At 37.6% G+C, this 19,118-nt stretch overlaps 1 protein-coding gene and 1 long non-coding RNA gene across 7 annotated transcripts in view; one reads left to right on the top strand and one right to left on the bottom strand.

The window, feature by feature from the left end:
- The window catches only part of LOC100524794 (ATP-binding cassette sub-family A member 3-like), a 226,959-nt gene that overhangs the window by 125,721 nt on the left and 82,120 nt on the right, over positions 1 to 19,118 (top strand). For all 5 annotated transcript variants that reach the window (XM_021086498.1, XM_021086495.1, XM_021086496.1 and 2 more), the window contains 4 exons: positions 3,307 to 3,553; positions 3,696 to 3,900; positions 7,885 to 8,104; positions 10,874 to 11,044. In XM_021086498.1, coding sequence (XP_020942157.1) covers positions 3,307 to 3,553; positions 3,696 to 3,900; positions 7,885 to 8,104; positions 10,874 to 11,044 — 843 coding nt within the window. The remainder of the gene's footprint in view (positions 1 to 3,306; positions 3,554 to 3,695; positions 3,901 to 7,884; positions 8,105 to 10,873; positions 11,045 to 19,118) is intronic.
- Positions 1 to 19,118, bottom strand: part of LOC102163149 — a 52,501-nt gene that overhangs the window by 20,154 nt on the left and 13,229 nt on the right. The window contains exon 3 of one of the 2 annotated variants that reach the window (XR_002342382.1): positions 3,833 to 3,978. This is a non-coding gene — a long non-coding RNA (uncharacterized LOC102163149). The remainder of the gene's footprint in view (positions 1 to 3,832; positions 3,979 to 19,118) is intronic. The other variant, XR_002342383.1, reaches the window with a different exon arrangement.

Genomic DNA, 19,118 nt, shown 5'->3' with positions numbered 1-19,118 from the left:
CGCCACCCAAAAACTACTCAAATTGATCAATGAATTCAGCAAAGTAGCCGGATAAAAGACCAATATTCAGAAGTTGGTTGAATTTCTAATTCTAACAATGAAGTATTAGAAAAGGACTATAAAAAACAATCCTTTTTAAAATTGCACCCCAAAAAGTTAAATATCTAGTAATAAATCTGACTAAGGAGTTGAAAGACTTATATGCTGAGAACTATAAAATGTCAATCAAGGAAATTAAAGAGGATTCAAGAAATGGAAAGATATACCATTCCCTTGGAATGAAAAATTAATATTGTTGGAATGGCCATACTACCCAAAGCAATCTACAGATTCAGTGCAATCCATATCCAACTACCCATAATATTTTTCGCAGAACTAGAACAAACAATCCAAAAATGTATATGGAACCATAAAAGACCCAGAATTGCCAAAGCAATACTGAGGAACAAAAACCAAGCAGGAGGCATAACTCTCCCAGACTTCAGGCAATATTACAAAGCTGCAGTAATCAAGACAGTGTGGTACTTTTACCAAACCAGACATACAGACCAATGGAACAGAATATAGAACCCAGAAATAAACCCAGACACCTACGGTTAATTAAACTTCAACAAAGGAAGCGAGAATATAAAACAGGAAAAAAAGACAGTCTCTTCAGTAAGTGATGCTGGAAGAACCGGACAGCTGCAAGTAAATCAATGAAACTAGAACACAGCCTCACACTGTGCACAAAAATAAACTCAAAATGGCCTAATTAAACATAAGATGAGACACGATAAAACTGTTAGAAAAGACCATAGGCAAAACATTCTATGACATCATACAAATGTTTTCTGAGGTCAGTCTCCCAAGCCAATAGAAGTAAAAACAAAATAAACCAATGGGACCTGATTAAATTCAAAAGCCTTTGCACATAAAGGAAACCATAAAAAAACACAACCTATGGAATAGGAAAAAATACTTGCAAATGATGCAACTGACAAGGGCTTAATCTCCAGAATATACGAACAACTCATACAGCTCAACAACAAAAACAGCCCAACTGAAAAAATGGACAGAAGACCTGAACAGACATTTCTCCTAAAAAGACATACAGATGGCCAACAGGTATATGAAAAAATGTTCAACATTACTAATAGAGAAATGCAAATCAAAACTAAAAGTACCACAACACACCAGTCAGAATGGCCATCTTTAGTAAGCCTACAAGTAACAAATGCTGGAGAAGGTGTGTAGAAAGGGGAACCCTCCTACACTGTTGATGGGAATGTAAACTCACACAACCACTATGGAAAAAAGTACGGAGGTACCTCAGAAAGCTACATAAAGAGCTACCATATGATCTAGAAATCCCACTCCTGGGCATATATCCAGACAAAATTTTATTCAAAAAGATACATGCACCCCTATGTTCCTTGCAGCACCATTCACAATAGCCAAGACGTGGAAACAGCCTAAATGTCCATCAGCAGATGACTGGATTAAGAAGATATGGTACATATAAACAATGTGTTACTACTCAGCCATAAAAAAAGAACAAAATAATGGTATTTGCAACAACATGGAGGGAACTAGAGACTCTCATACTAAGCGAAGTCAGAAAGTCACAAACACCATGTGATATCTGGAAGCTAATATATGGCACAAATGAATCTATCTACAGACAAGAAACAAACTCATGGACATGGAGAATAGACTTGTGGTTTCCAAGGCAGAGTGGAAGGGAGTGGGATGTATGACATGTTGGGGGTTAGTAGATGCACACTACTGCATTTGGAGTGGATAACCAATGAAATCCTGCTATATAGCACAGAACTATATCTAATCACTTGTGATGAAACATGTTGGAGAATAATGGAAGAAAAAGATTGATCCAAAAAGACTGGGTCACTTTGTTTTGCAACAGAAGTTGACAGAAAATTGTAAATTAACTATAATAAAAAAAATTTTAATAGCATAAAAAAGGATAATTTGCAGAACAGAAACAGACCCAGACTTTGAAAACAAACTTATGGTTACCAAAGGGGACAGGCTGGATCTGGGGATGGACTGGGTGTTTGGGATTGGCATATGCACACTGTGTTACATGGAACGACTGGCCAATGGGACCTGCTGTATAGCACAAGGAACTCTACTCAATATTCTGTAATAATTTATATATGAAAAAAATATCAAAAAGAATGGTTATGTGTATATGTATAACTGAATCACTGTTGTACATCAAAAATTCTCACAACATTGCAAATCAGTTATACTTCAATAAAACTTTAAACATAAAAAGATAAAAAAGAAGACATATAAAACAAAAAGCAAATTGTCAGGTATAAATCCTAGCATGTCAGTAATTACAATAAATATAAATGGGATAAACAATCCAATCAAAAGGCAGAGGTCTTTCAGACTGGAAATTTTACAATCTAAATTAGATTAAATGATTCTGGGGCAGAGAGAGTGGGACACAGTATACCAAAACTCAGAACAGCATCAAAAAGAATAAAATACAAACTATATAGGAATAAAAAGAGGTGTGCAAGACTTGTATACTAAACATTATAAAATACTGCTGAAAAAAAAATTCTTGATACATGAAGAGATAATCCATGTCATGGATTAGAATGCTGAATATTGTTAAGATAGCAGTTATCCTCAAATTGACCTATAGATTCAATACAATTCCTATCAAAATTCTAGATTTTTTTTTTTTGCAGAAATAGACAAGCCAATCCTAAAAGGTATATGGAAATTCAGATGACTTAGAAGAACCAAAGCAACTTTGAAAAAAAAAAAAAAAAAAACACTGCATTTGTTTTAGAGGAGAATAGAGCAAGAATTTCTGAGTAATTTACTGTTTTCTTAAGTTGTAGACTATATGTAAGGATTATGGATGGGATAGAATTCTTGAGGAGAAAGTAAAGATTTGAGATAGCCACACTCTGAAAATTAGAAAGGGAAGGACAGAGTTCTCATTGTGGCTCAGTGGGTTGAGAACCCGACATAATGTCCTTGAGGATGCAGGTTTGATCCCTGGCCTCACTCAGTGGGTTAGGGATCTGGGTTGCTGAAAGCTGCAGCATAGGTCACAGATGCAGCTTGGATCCATTGTTGCCATGGTTGTAGCACAGGGCTGCAGCTGCAGCTCTGATTCAGTTCCTAGCCCAGGAACTTCCATACGCTGCAGTGGGGCTGTACAAAGAAAAAGAAGAAAAGAAAGACATCACAGGATAAGGTGTCTTGATCTTTCCTCTCAAACATAAGTAGTAGGTGATTTATTACATGTTAATTCACTGACCAATTTCTTTCTTCTAGGTAATGTAAAGAATTACATATTGGAAAGTAAAGAATATCGTGACTTCTCCATTACTGCATTTTCCATTAAGGTTGAGAAAAACAAAACGATAGTTACTATTTTGTTCAATAATGAGGCATACCATTCAGCTGCAACATCCCTGGCAGTGTTAGACAACATTCTTTTTATGTCACTTTCTGGCCTCAATGCTTCCATTAGAGTCTCCAACAAACCTCAACCTCTCCCTCTTTATGGTTCTAATGTAGGGTATGTATGATTTTCTTTTTACTGGAATTGAGCCTTAATATGTATATATCTTGTTATCTGAGCATATATATTTGAAAAGAGATACTAAAATCAGCACTTCCACTTTTATTTCACTATTTATCTTTTATCTCATTTTCTGTAGGCCCACAAATGGAGTACAAGTAGCATTATCTTTGGCTTTTGGCATGGCCCTTGTGGTCAGTAGCTTTTGCCTGCAGACAGTGACCGAGAGAACCACTAAGGCAAAGCACATCCAGTTTGTGAGTGGCGTCTACTTACTTACTTACTGGCTCGCTGCTTTGCTGTGGGATCTCATCTACTTCTCCATTATCTGCTGCTTCATACTGGTGAGTGTCAGCTGAAATGGCATGAATGTTCGTTTTCCTATGTCACCCTCAGGAAATCTCTATCCAATGAATTGTATCCTAAAATTAAAAAAAAAAAAAAGAAATTTGAAACGACTTTGGTTTATGATGCCAGAGAATATATTGTGAAAACCTCATTATGGAAATGTAGTCCCTCATGTTCTTTCCATTGGAGAAAATATTTTACTTTTAAAAGTCTCTCTTGAACTGGTTTCCTATGGAATTGCTCAGCATTATGCCCAGGCCCAAAACCTACTTGAAAGGAAAAGGGCTATTATTACATGTTACTCGTCCCTTGCTAATCAAGTAGATAAGCCACAGCCACCAATTCCCAATGCTGGGCTCTCTGATAAAAATGGACCACAGCACATGACATAAAATCATGACTTAAGGCTTTTTGTTACTATTCCCCTATACTCCTATGCATACCCCAAAATCCCAGATGGCTGGGTCTGCCAAACAGAACTGAATCTGACCCACACACCCAGTTTTAGATAGTGAGGAGGTGGAATAAAGAATGAGCATGTGGAGTTACCATCGTGGCGCAGTGGTTAACGAATCCAACTAGGAACCAAGAGGTTTCGGGTTCGGTCCCTGCCCTTGCTCAGTGGGTTAACGATCCGGCGTTGCCGTGAGCTGTGGTGTAGGCTGCAGACGCGGCTCGGATCCCGAGTTGCTGTGGCTCTGGCGTAGGCCAGTGGCTACAGCTCCAATTTGACCCCTAGCCTGGGTACCTCCATATGCCATGGGAGCGGCCCAAAGAAATAGCAAAAAGACAAAAAAAAAAAAAAAGAATGAGCATGTAAGAATGGTACAGCATTCTTTAATGATTTTGCTCCATAGTGAACTTGGCAAATTATTTTATTTTGTGTGCATATTTGAGGGTGAGGAAGATGGGAACCTATATAGTTATCCAAGGGATAAACCCATGAGTAAAGGAGGGGTAAGGTTTCTTTGTGTAGAAAAGGGACTGGGGACTTAAATATGAATAGGACTGTGTCTCAGCCTTCAAATGTTCACTGTTCAGCAATGGACACAGAAATGAAAATAGATCATTATAAATTATAAACTCATGCTACTATAAAAGGATGAACTATTAATTCCCATTCAGACTATATCATGAAATGATAAAAACTAGTTGTTGGAGGGAAAAGGAGACCATTTTAGTCAGTTTGGCTCCTATAGCCATAAGAAAAGCTCATACAGTAAGCTCTAGTATTGGTTCTGAAAGAGAACCAGGATCCTTGCAGCTATAACAGCTGCTCAGCAATGCCAGCCTCCTGCTCACGGCACAGCAGACAACCAGCATAATAGAGGAAGACCACCAGCCTTTGAGGGCCACAATTCTCATCATTTTTTTTATCTTTTGTCTTTAGGGCCGCACTCGCAGCATATGGGGGTTCCAATCGGAGCTACAGCTGCCAGCCTATGCCACAGCCACAGCAGTGCAGATCCGAGCCATGTCCACAGCCTACACCACAGCTCACAGCAACACTAGATCCTTAATCCACTGAACAAAGGCCAGGGATCAAACCCACGTCCTCAGGAATACTCGTCAGGTTCATTAACCACTGAGCCATGACGGAATTCCCAGTTGTCATCTTTTGCCACAGAAACTGGGAGAGCTGATCTAGGTATGGTCTCTTTACATGTCCCCTCCATATAAAGCAGTATTGGAATCAATGAGAAAATACCTGAATCTTTTCCTCCCCATACCAAGGAACCATTCTTTCCCTGGCTCTTTCAATTTGGCTGGCACACCCAGTTGTCATTTCCTGGTTAATCTGTAAATAAGCCCATCCTTTGTTAATACTTGTACCAACATTGCCATTTTGTGCTCACAAGAAAAGTTACTTGTCGTGTGTTTTATGTGTTATGTCATTCAAAACCACAATTATCTGAAGTGACTTCAGTTTATCATATTTTATAGGCAAAGAAATGAAGACTCAAGATGGAAGTTACTTAGCCAAATGCACCCAGCTAGTACAATTTCAGAACCCTGATTGGTGTTATTCCAAAATGCATTCTCATTTATACACTCAAAATCATCCTGGATAATGCACTTTAAACTTACTTCTGCTCTCATATTCCCAGTTCCCTCTGTCTTAGCATCTTACTTTTCTCTGATCTTATCTTCTCGTACCCTTTTGGTCTGGGAGCGTTCTCTGTCTCCCATCACCCCCAGAATTCCCTTTCATGGTTCTCAGACTGGAGTTCTCTGTGGATTCTTAGCTTTGCTTATTTATCTGATCTGGCTATCCCTTTGTTTTAAATGATACACTCCCTTAATCTTTGCTAGTCGGTTAAATGCCACCAGCTGGACTTGTTCTTGGACCCATCAAGAGGAGGCAAGATCTTACCATTTAAAAAAAAAAGGATCTTGTCATTTAACAATATTAAGTATATTTTGTATTCTTTATTTCATTGATGTGTCTATAATGTGCCACTACCAATCAGTTTTAATTATGGTGGTTTCATAATATATTTAATTACTTTTGATGGATTGACTTCCCTTGCTTCCCCCATTAATCATCTTCTGCAGAATTTCCGGCTATCTTGATGTTTTGTTTGCTTACATGTAATTTTTAGACTCAGCTTATCTAATTTCAAAAGAATAAATTCCATTGCTATTTTTATTTAGAGTAATTTGGGGGAGAATTCACATTTTTACCATGTTGAGTCAGACCCTATCTAAAAAACAGGGTATGTGGGCTCATGTATCCAAGTAGAAATTTAAATTTTCTTTGAAATAGATTCCAATTTAAGTGGAGTTCCCATCGTGCCTCAGTGGTGACAAACCTGACTTGTAGCCACAAGGATGCAGGTTCAATCCCTGGCATTGCTCAGTGGGTTAAGGATCCAGCATTGCTGTGAGCTGTGGTATAGGTCGCAGATGTGGCTCAGGTCCAGCATTGCTGTGGCTTTGGCATAGGCTGGCAGCTGCACTCCAATTCAACCCCTAACCTGGGAACCTCCATATGCCACAGATGTGGCCCTAAAAAGACAAAAGACAAAAAAAAAAAAGTTATCCCTAAACATTATAAGCCTTGGACAAAGCTGCTCTTAGGTTACCTGCAGTTTCTTTCTGACTTGTATTTATTTTATTTCATCCTCTTAATTGGAGTGGTGGGAACCAGCTGTACTTATAACCGGTCAAGTTCTTTCACCTAAGATTGTTGATTCTCTTCGTATACTTTCTTTAAACACTATTGCTTAAATATAAACTACTTCCAACTACATCATAGGGTTGTAATGGGGTTATTCTTGGTTAACTCTTCTGTTTATTGGTGGCCCTACTAAATAATTTTGTAATGGCTTAAAAGGGGCAAACTTTCTGTCTTTGGAGAAACTGTAGTTACCAACTTTGCCATATAGATTATTAATTCTTTAATAATTCTAGAGGTTCCCTTCTTCCTAATCCAGCCATTCTAAATGTCTGCTTCCCTACTGATTCAGGTGGCATGAGGAATAATTGAATAAAGAGGCTTCTGAGTTGCTGAGATAGATATAAGTGTAGTTCAGGGAGAGAGTAGAGCCAGAGGGTGGGCTAAATATGAAGAGTGACACAAGGAAGGTTACATAATATTTCAACACCCACAGGGAAAATCTTTAGAGATATAGTCTATTTCCTAGGTCATTTGGCGGCGGGCGGGGGGGGCGGGGCGGATTCAGAGTTGGCCTTAATGCAGAGATAATTACTTTTACTTTAATGGTAGGAGGAAAAATTAAAATTAATGTTGTTCCAAACAGGAAAAAAAAAAAGTATAGACATCTGTTCATGAAATTCCTCTACTGAGGAAGAGGTAGTTCCCTTACGGTTCATTTTTAATGGGTAGGATGATTTAAGTAATGAATAGTTCCATGCCGCAATGAAGGCAATGCTTGCTGCTTTCTCAGTGTTCTGGCTCAACTTCTTGTTATTTCGGTGTGCTTCACCTTGCTCTTTACTGGTGCCTTCTGTCCCAGGGAGTGTTCATATACTGCAGAGTGGATGCATTTTTCGTGAATTACCACTTTCTGGACACAATGATGATCTTTCTGCTGTACGGTTGGTCTGTTGTTCCCCTCATGTACCTTGGAAGCCTCCTGTTTTCTAGTAGTCCCATTGCCTACATCAAGCTCACCCTCTTCAACTACTTCTCAACGGTTTTCAGTGTCGTCTTTCACATCATGGTGCAGCACACCGGTAAGGACTTCACACAGTTTTCCCCTTCTCCAAAGACTACATTAAATAAATGAAAATGAAAGAACTTGAGGATGAAAATATTCATTGCTAAGCTCTAATATTTTCCAGGTATCTGTATCTTCAGATACATTGGGTATCTGCAGACCTGTGAGTTTTGAAAATCAGCAAATATTTATTGAATAGGTATGTGAGAAAGAGGTTGAGGGAGAGAGGAAACGGAAGGGGAAATGGGGAAGAGAGAGAGAGAAACTAAGCTCTTGAAAGGAGCTGGACTCAGTGTCATTTTAGCCTCATGAAACAAAAAGGAGAAGAAATTACAGTACAAATGTGCCAAACTCTTACGTCCTTTGAAAGATCCCCCTGCCTCACCCTTGACTTGCTCCTTCAGTTCTAACATCTTGACAGCACAGTGGAGCAAGCTGAGGAGCCTGGAGAGCAGAGGTTCTAGCGTGTATCTCCTTCCTGATTTAATGAAGCACATAATCTTGAACCTGCCACTGAGTACCTTTCAGAAGAAAGCAACTAAATATGCGAGAAACATGGGCCTCATTAGACCAATTTCTCTTCCTTTCAGGCCTGATTTTCCCCATCTTCTTTTTCTGATTATGGAATTTAAAGAGAGGCTACCTTTGCCAGTGATCACAAATAAGATTTGTTTGTTTCTAGGGCATTTCTCTATAAACCTGAATTTTGAACTATGTATTAACATACATGGTTATGTTAGGAACTCAGCCCTCCCTCACATGACCGGAACCCATCAGAAGAGGCCTCCAGATTCATTCCCTGACTTTAGGCCTTGGCCTCACACAAAATGAAATGCAGTGTATGAACCAGGCATAGATTTTTCTTTTTTCACACTTCTCCAAGTATTTTGCCATGTGAGTAAAACTTGAGCCCCTGCACAGTAGGCTGAAAAAGCCAAGTAGGAATTATGCATTCATTCTCATTCCCTGAATTAATGACATTGTTGGCAGTCACTTTTACACCATCTATAGATTCCACCAGTGATCTCCCCTATTAATTGATCATGTTTCCAATTCTATCCTATGTGTATTTTCTTTCTAAATTTTCTGTTAGTAACTAAAACCTGTGGACTCTTGCACCAAGGTCCCCATATTGCCTCCTGACCTCAGGTAGAACTGAAGGTCGTATTCGCATAGCAGCTTGTCCATCATGCCTCCCTTACAGAGTCTTCTTCCCTATGGGCAGCCAGTCTATAAAGTCCTCAGATTCTCCTAACAGAAGGTAAAGATGGTCTAATAATTCTAATCTTTCTTATTGTCTCATTTCTGAGAGTTTACTGTCTGGCCATAGCGTATTGTCTTAATTCAGAGGAAAGGGCTTTGGGGCACATTAAAGTAACAACATTGATTTTGCTCTAAAACCCAGATAATATGGGTTTTCTGAATTCCCACTTCTATTAATGAAGACTGTCTCCTGGGGTGTGGCTTTATGGACTTCCAAACCTGTTCACTTTATTGCATTATAATATAATTTTTGTCTGCAAGAGATAGTTTAGAAAGTTAATTCCATTTCTGTGGTTGAAAAAAATCAAAGTACACTTCTGTCCCTTTCGCTTATTGTAGTAATGGATCCCATCTTTTTTCTAATAGTTAAGTTCTGCCACCTGGCTTCTACTGTCTAGGATCCCATTATAGTTTGTCAGGGAACCAAATTCTATTGCAACATACTCTGCTGTCATCTTCACCCTACAGAAGACAGCAAACACAAAGCTCTTCGAGAATGTATTTCTTTTTTATTTTTATTAAAGTATTACTTGCATTAAGAAAAGTTCAGAGACCATAAATGAACAGCTTAATACACACAAGTAAACATGCTAGTGAAATCTTCCTCTCTCCAACCAGGACTTCCCATGGGCCTAGACCAACCAAGAGTTAGAGAACAGAGTCCTTTGATTTAGTCTATATACATAATCCTCCCAGGGCAGGGAGAAGGGTAGAGTAATGATTCAAAGGGACAAATAAAAGAAATATGACAAAGAGACTGTTGGATGTGACAATGACAAATTCAGTGGAGACTTCCCTGCCCAGAAGGATGGAGGTCTGAATAAAGTGAATAGCCCTCCCACTTAAAACAATAATATATGTTGGATAAAACATTGTATAAACTTTTTTTTTTTTTTGTCTTTTTGCCTTTTCTAGGGCCACTCCTGTGGCATATGGAGGTTCCTAGGCTAGGGGTCTAATCGGAGCCGTAGCCACTGGCCTATACCACAGTCACAGCAACACCGGATCTTTAACCCACTGAGCAAGGCCAGGGGTCAAACCCACAACCTCCTGGTCGCTAGTCGGATTCGCTAACCACTGCGCCACAACGGGAACTCCTAAACTTTTTAAATGCATCATTGGTCTTGCAAGAAATTTCAGGTTGGAGAGGCCAGCAAAAAAATGAAATTCAAAATCCCAGGATTTTCCATTTTGTAGGCTGCATAGGGAACAGAGGAAAACCTAAGGCCATGCCCAGGTAGGGATTTTAATAGCTGACCCACCCATAAGGAAGGTGGAAGACAGATCCTAGGGAAATACTGTTAGCAAAAGTCTTCTCTTGAAGTCTGTCATTGTCAAATCCATGCTACAGGCCATGAAGTTAAACAAGCTTAGTGACTTAATAACTACTTTTTCCTCAAATATGATCTACTAGATTGGTAATTCTTTGAGAATGGTTTGATCATCTTAGGGAACTTTGTTTTTTATGGGAGGTTCATTACTTTCTTAATTGAAACTAATCTATCATCTTTTTTAATTATAGCAATTGACATGCATGAATCCGCAAGAACCTTCCTGGGTAATGCATTAATGATGCTGCCTAATTACAACTTTGCAATGAGTATCAGCAAATTCTTTGATGACTACATGATGAAAAAACTGTGTACCACACACAAGCAATTTCAAAGCATCTATGTGAACTGCAACAAAATATGTAAGTATCTGGAGTTCCCCAGCTCCTTAAAAATTACATATTCCTTTCTAGACTTCAGTATTTACACTTATATTGTGGAAAACAAGAGAAACCTATCATTCCTTCAATTGAGATAGTAAGGCTTGCTCTTTTAAGTGCTTTTCTATACCAGAGTTACTATCACAGACGAGCAGAAAAAAAGCCTCAAAATAAAATCCAAGATAAATTTCATGAAGCCACCACCAAATTTAGTATGCTTTACTGCTAGTTACTCACCTACAATGTGAAAAGTAGCTTAACATATATTATCTTGACTCTTGACAGCACCCTAAGTTCTTATTATCCCAGTTTTATAAATGATGGAACTGAGTGCTTCACTTAAACTGAAGATTAAATAAGTTCCCTAGGACACTAAGTTTATGGTATCACACAGATTATAGAAAGGTAAAATCACAGCCAGATCACAATCAGGGAAAAAAATAATAGCATTATACTAAATGTTCCATATTTGAGGCTGATTCCACATTTCAGATTGATTCTAAAAATTGAGAAATAATGAGTATATTTGCTATATGTGTATGTGTGTGTGCAGTTTGTCCTGGAACCAAATAATTTATATATAGCCAGCCACCAAATTGTAAATGTAATGGTATTTCACTAAATCAGTGCAGGATGAAATATAATTATTAGGGTCAAGTTAATTATATTTTTGAATGATTCCTGAAAAACAAAAATTATGTCACATTTTAGTTCTCATCATATGTGCACCATAAACTCTTTTTTAAAAACAGCTCTGATGAGTTATTGTTTACATGCCATATCATCAGTTTTAATTTAATTGCATTTTATTCATTACTCTTTCCTATCATATGATTCCATTATATTTGGAATCCAATATACAGCACAAATGAACCTTTCCACAGAAGAGAAACTCATGGACAGGGAGAACAGACTTGTGATTGCCAAGGGGGAGGGAGTGGGATGGACTGGGAGTCTGGGGTTAATAGATGCGAACTATTGCATTTGGAGTGGATAAGCAACGAGATCCTGCTGTATAGCACAGGGAACTATATCTATCTAGTCACCTGTGATGAAACATGATGGAGAATAATGTGAGAAAAAGACCCATATATATATGACTGGGTCACTTTGCTCTACAGTAGAAAATTGACAGAACACTGTAAACCAACTATAATGGAAAAAATTAAAATCATTAAAAAAAAAAGACCTTGTTGGTTGCATCATTTGCAGCTATTTTCTCTCATCCCATAGGTTGCATTTTCTTCTTTTTTTTTTTTTTTTCATGGTTTCCTTCGCTGTGCAAAAGCTTGTGGTTTGATTAGGTCCCATTGGTTTATCTTTTTTTTTTTTTTAATTTCTATTGGCTTTGGAGACTGACCTGAAAAAAAAAACATTTATATAGTTGATGTCAGACAATGTTTTGCCTATGTTCTTTTCTAGGAGTTTTATGGTTTCTTAAGTCTTTAAGGCATTTTGTCTTTTTTTTGTGCATGATGTGTGGGTGTGTTCCAGTTTCACTGATTTACATGCAGGTGTCCAGTTTTGCCAGCACCACTTGAAGAGACTGTCTTTTTCCCATTTTATATTCTTGCCTCCTTTTCGAAGTTTAATGGACTGTCGGTGTTCTTGGTTTATTTCTGGGTTCTCTGTTCTGTTCTGCTGATCCATATGTCTGTTTTTGTCCTAGTACCACACTATCTTGATTACTGTAGCTTTGCAGTATTGCCTGAAGTCTGGGAGTAACAGTTATGCCTCCTGCTTGGTTTACTTTCCTCAAAATTGCTTTGCCAATTCTGGGTCTTTTATGGTTCCATATAAATTTTTGGATTGTTTGTCTAGCTCTATGAAAAATGTCATAGGTATTTTGATAGGGATTGCATTAAATCTGTAAATTGCTTTGGGTACTATGGCCATTTTAACTGTATTAATGCTTCCAATCCAGGAGCATGGGATATCTTTGCATTTCTTTGATTCTCTTTAATTTCTTTGATTAATGTTTTATAGGTCTCAGCATATGGGCCTTTCACATCCTTGGTTAGATTTATTCCTAGGTATTTAATTTGGGGGAGTACAATTTTAAAAGGGATTTTTTTTATATTCCTTAATATTTCATTTTTAATATATAGAAATGCAACTGATTTCTGAATGTTAACTTGTATCCTACTTTGCTGAATTTGTTGATCAGTTCACATAGTTTTTGTGTGGAGTACTTAGGGTTTTTTATATATATTATCATGTCATATGCATATAGTGACATTTTTACCCCTTCTCTTCCAATTTGGATACCTTTTATATCTTTTGTTTGTCTGATTGGCGTGACTAGGACTTCCAAAAATATGTTGACTAAAAGTGGTGAGAGTGGGCACCCTTGTCTTGTTCCAGGTTTTAGTAGGAAGTCTTTCAGCTTTTCTCTGTTGAATATATTGACTGTGGGTTTGTCATAAATGGCTTTTATTGTGTTAAAGATATGTTCCCTCTATACTCGCTTTGGTAAGATTTTTTTATCATGGATGGATATTGGATTTTGGCAAATGCTTTTTCTGCATCTACTGAGACGATCATGTGGTTTTTGACTTTTCTTTTGTTGATACAGTGTATGATGTTTATTGATTTGCATATATTGAACCATCCTTGTGAACTTGAGATAAATCCCACTTGGTCACGGTATATGATCTTTTTTATGTGTTGTTGGATTTGGTTGGCTAAAATTTTGTTGAGAATTTTTGCCTCTGTATTCATCAAAGATACTGGCCTGTAATTTTCTTTTTTGGTACTATCTTTGTCCAGTTTTGATATTAAGCTGATGGTGGCTCCATAGACTGTCTTTGGGAGTGTTCCTTCTTCTTGAATGTTTTAGAAAAGTTTAAGAAGAATGAGTATAAATTCACATTTGTATGTTTGGTAGAATTCGCCTGTGAAGCTATCTGGTCTTGGACTTTTGTTTGTAGGGAGTTTTTTTTTTTTTTTTTTTTTTTTTTTTTTTTTTTTTTGTCTTTTGTCTTTTTGTTGTTGTTGTTGCTATTTCTTGGGCCGCTCCCGCGGCATATGGAGGTTCCCAGGCTAGGGGTTGAATCGGAGCTGTAGCCACCGGCCTACGCCAGAGCCACAGCAACGCAGGATCTGAGCCGCGTCTGCAACCTACACCACAGCTCACGGCAACGCCGGATCGTTAACCCACTGAGCAAGGGCAGGGACCGAACCCACAACCTCATGGTTCCTAGTCGGACTCGTTAACCACTGCGCCACGACGGGAACTCCTGTAGGGAGTATTTTTAATATTTATTCAATTCCTAGTGACCTGTCTGTTCACATGATCTTTTTCTTCCTCATTTAGTTTTGGTGGGTTGAATGTCTCTAGAAAGTTGGACATTTCTTCTGGGTTATCCAGTTTGTTGGCATATAATTGTTTATAGTATGCTCTTATGGTTTTTTGGATTTTCGCAGTAGCTGTTGAGATCCCTCCTTTTACATTTCTTATATTGTGTATTTGGGTTCTCTCTCTCACGGTGTCTGGCCAGAGGTTTGTCAATTTTGTTTACCCTTTCTACTAACCAGTTCTTGGTTTTATTGACTTTTTTCTGTTGTTTATTGAATCTCTATTTTATTGATTTTTCTCTATGATCTTTATGATTTCCTTCTTTCTGCTGACTTTAGGGCTTTTTTTTTTTTCTTTTCTTTTGTTTCTCTTTGGGGCCATACCTGCAGCATATGGAAGTTCCCAGGATAGGGGTCAAATCGTAACTGCAGCTTCCAGCCTATGCTACAGCCACCTACAGTGCAGGATCCTAGCCTCATAGGCAACCAATACCACAGCTCATGGCAAAGTCTGATCCTTAACTCATAGAGCAAGGCCAGGGATTGAACCTACATCCTCATGGATACTAGTCAGGTTCATAACTCACTGAGCCACAATGGGACTCCCTGACTTTAGGTTTTGTTTATGTTTTTTTCTGATTTTTAAGTGGTTGGTCTGGTTGAGGAAGGCCTGTATCACTATGAACTTCCCTCTAAGAACTGTTTATGCAGTATCATATAGATTTTGAATGGTTGTGGTTTTTTTAACCTTTTAAAAAATTTATAGTTGATTTACAGTGTTTTGTCACTTTCTGCTGTACAGTAAATTGACCTAAATATATTTACATATATACATTCTTTTTCTCATATTATCTTCTATCATGTTCTGTCACAAGTGATTGGATATAGTTACCTGTGCAATACAGCAGGACTTCATTGCTTATCCATTCTAAATGTAATAGTTTGCATCTACCAACCCCAAATTCCCAGTCTATTCCACTCACTCCCACTCCCCTTTGACAACCACATATCTGTTCTCCATGTCTGTTTCCATTCTATAGACAGGTTCATTTGTGCCATATTTTTGATTCCACATATAAGTGGTATCATATGGTATTTGTCTTTCTCTTTCTTACTCACTTCACTTAGTATGAGAATCTCTAATTGCATCCATGTTGATGCAAATGGCATTATTTTGTTCTTTTTTACAGCTGAGTAGTCTTCCATTGTGTATATATAACACTTCCTCTTAATTACATTCATCTGTCAACTGACATTTAGGTTGTTCCCATGTCTTGGCTATTGTGAATAGTGATTCAATGAACATAGGGGTGCATGTATCTTTAGAAAGAAAGTTTTGTCCAGATATATGCCAAGGAGAGGGACTACTGGATCATATTGTAGTTCTATAATTACTTTTCTGAGGAACCTTCGTACTGTTTTCCATAGCAGTTGCACCAGTGTACATTCCCACCAACAGTGAATGAAGGTACCCTTTTCTCCATACTCTCTCTAGCATTTGTTACTTGTAGACTTATTAATGATAGCCGTTCTGACAGTGTGAGGTATCTCACTGTAGTTTTGATTTGCATTTCTCTAATAATTAGTGATGTTGAGCGATTTTTTTCATGGGCCTGCTGGCCATCCATATGTCTTCTCTGGAGAAATGTCTATTTAGGTGTTCTGCCCATTTTTCAATTGGGTTGCTTGGTTTTTTGCTGTTGAGCTGTAGATGTTTGTATATTTGGGAGATTAAGTCCTTGTCGGTTGCATCATTTGCAACTACTTTCTCCCAGTTTCTAGGCTCCCTTTTCATTTTTTTTTTTTTTTATGGTTTCCTTTGCTGTGCAAAAGCTTGTCAGTTTGATTAGGTCCCACTGGTTTATTTTTGTTTTTATTCTTATCAGCTTGGGAGACTGACCTAAGAAAACATTTGTACGTTGATGTCAGAGAATGTTTTGCCTATGTTCTTTTCTAGGAGTTTGATGGTGTCTTGTCTTAAATTCTTTAAGGCATTTTGAGTCTATTTTTGTGTGTACTATGAATGCATATCCTAGTTTCATTGATTTACATACATGCAACAGTCCAGGTTTCCCAGCACCACCTGCTGAAGAGACTGTCTTTTTCCCATTTGATATTCTTGCCTCCTTTGTTGAAGATTAATTGACCACAGGTGTCTATGATTCTGTTCCATTTGTCCATATGTCTGTTTTTGTACCAGTACCACATTGTCTTAATTACTGTAGCTTTGTAGTATTGCCTGAGGTCTAGGAGTCAGACATCCTGCTTATTTGTTGTTTTTGGTTTTTTTTTTTTTTTAACTCAGGATTGCTTTGGTAGTTCTTGGTCTTTTATGGTTCCATATAAGTTTTTGGACAAATTATGTCATGGGTAATTTGATAGGATTGCATTAAATATGTAGATTGTTTTAGGTAGTATGGCCATTCTAACAATATTAATTTTTCCATCCAGGAGCATGGGATATCTTTCCATTTCTTTGAATCCTCTTTAATTTTCTTGCTTAATGTTTTATAGTTATCAGCATATAAATCTTTTACCTCCTTGATCAGGTTTATTCCTAGGTATTTAAATTTTGGGGATGTGATTTTAAAAAGGACTTATGTTCTTTTTAAATATTTCATTGTTTGTGCACAGAAATGCAACTGATTTCTGAGTGTTAATGCTGTATCCTTCTGCTTTTCTGAATTTGTTGATCATTTCAAGTAGTTAACTCTGTTTTTCTCTTGCTGCCTTTCTAATCCTCCCCTTAACTTTTGCTGTTTTTATTATAATATGTCTTAGTGTAGGTCTGTTTGGGTTCAACTTGTTTGGGTCCCTCTGTGCTTCCTGTATCTTAAAATGTTTCTTTTAGATTTAGACAATTTTTCAGCCATAATTTCTTCAAATATATTTTCAATCTGCTTTTCTTTTTATCCTCCTTCTGGAATCCCTATTATGCATAGATTGGCATGCTTTATATTATACCAGAGATCTCTTATATAGCTTTCATGTTTTTTTCATTTGGTTTTCTGTCCTGATTGGGTGATTTCCATTATTCTTTCAAGCCACTTATTGGTTCCTCTGCATTATTCATTCTTCTTTTCAATGCCTTTTACTCAGCTTTTGTCTCTGCAGATAAACTTTCCAATTTTTCTTCATTCCTTAGAGTTTCTAGTTCTTTTTAAATAATTTGCATTACTGTGGATATCCACTCTTAATTCCTTCAGTGTTTTCATTACCTCCTTTTTGAACTTTTAGACTGCAGAGGTCCACTTCATTTTTGCTCCTTGAATTTTTCTGTTCTTTTATCTGGGGTTGGTTCCTGTACTTCTTCATTTTGCTTCTGTAAGTTTGTTCTATAAGTTTAGGGAAAACAATTATCAACATAGTCTTGGAGGGCTGTTTATATATGGGAGCACTCTTGGGTAGCTTGTGAGGGTTTACTATTTTTATTTGGCGTGAGGGCTGCTTTGGGGTTGGATGCTTGCTGTCCCTTTCCTCAGTGTGTGGAGGCTGTTATCCCATTGATAGGGGGGTTGCTGGTGTACAGGCTTTGTATGCTTCCAGGGAGATGGAGGCAGGGCCAGTAGCCATTGGTTTAGCAGCATATTGTTTAGCTTCCAGGAGTTAGTGGTTTTTTTTTTTTTTTTTGTTTTTTTTTTTTCTTGTAGGTAATTTCTAGTCTCAATAGCATTGTAGTCAAAGAAAATGCTAGATATAATTTCAATTTTTAAAAAATTTACCAAGGCTTGATCTGTGGCACAGGATGTGATCTATCCTGGAGAATATTCCATATGCCCTTGAGAAGAATGTATATCCTGCTGCTTTGGTGTGGAATGTTCCATAGATATCAGATAAGTCTATCTGGTCTAGGGTGTCATTTAAGGCCTGTGTTTCCTTGGTGACTTTCTGTCTGAATAATCTGTCCATTGATGTAAGTAGGGGTATTAAAAGTCCCCCACTATTATTGTGTTGCTGTCAGTCTTTCCTTTTATGGCTGTTAGCCGTTGCCTTATGTGGTACTCCTATGTTGGGTGCATATATATTTACAATTGTTAGATCTTCTTGGATTGATCCTTTGAACATTATGTAGCGTCCTTGTCTCTTTGACCTTCTTTATTTTAAAGTCTTTTTGTCTGATATGAGTATTTCTACGGTTTCCATTTCCATGTCATACCTTCTTTAATCCCCTCGCTTTAAGTCTGTATGTGCCCTTAGTCTGAAGTGGGTCTTTTGTAAACAGCATTTATATGTGTTCTGTTTTTCTATCCATTCATCCAGTCTGTGTCTTTTTGTTGGAACATTTAATCCATTACATTCAGTATAATTATAAATATGTGCTTATTGCCATTTTGTTTTGGATTTTTTGATTTTTTTTCTTCCTCTTTTTTTTCTCCTCTTATGATTTGCTATCTTTAGTGTTGTATTTGGTTTGCTTTTTCTTTTTCATGTGAGCTTGTCTGAAAAGCTTTTGATCTCTCCGCCAAATCAGAATAAGAGCCTTGCTGGGTAGAATAGTCTTGTTTCTATGTCCCTCCCATTCACCACCTTAGATATACCTTGACACTCCCTTATAGCTTGCACTGTTCCTGCTGAAAAATCAGCATTATCCTTATAGGAGTTCCTGTGTATGTTAAGTGTTGCTTTTCCCTTTTGCCTTTTTTTTTTTTATAGTTGATTCGCAGTGTTGTGTCAATTCCTGCTGTCTAGCACAGTGACCCAGTCATATACACACACACACACATTTTTCTCATGCTATCTTCCATCATGTTCTACCCCA

Source organism: Sus scrofa, chromosome 3 (assembly GCF_000003025.6).
Source record: "Sus scrofa isolate TJ Tabasco breed Duroc chromosome 3, Sscrofa11.1, whole genome shotgun sequence".
Lineage (NCBI taxonomy): Eukaryota > Metazoa > Chordata > Mammalia > Artiodactyla > Suidae > Sus > Sus scrofa.
Note: the sequence above shows the minus strand (reverse complement) of the source record. Positions and strands in the feature narration are given on the sequence as shown.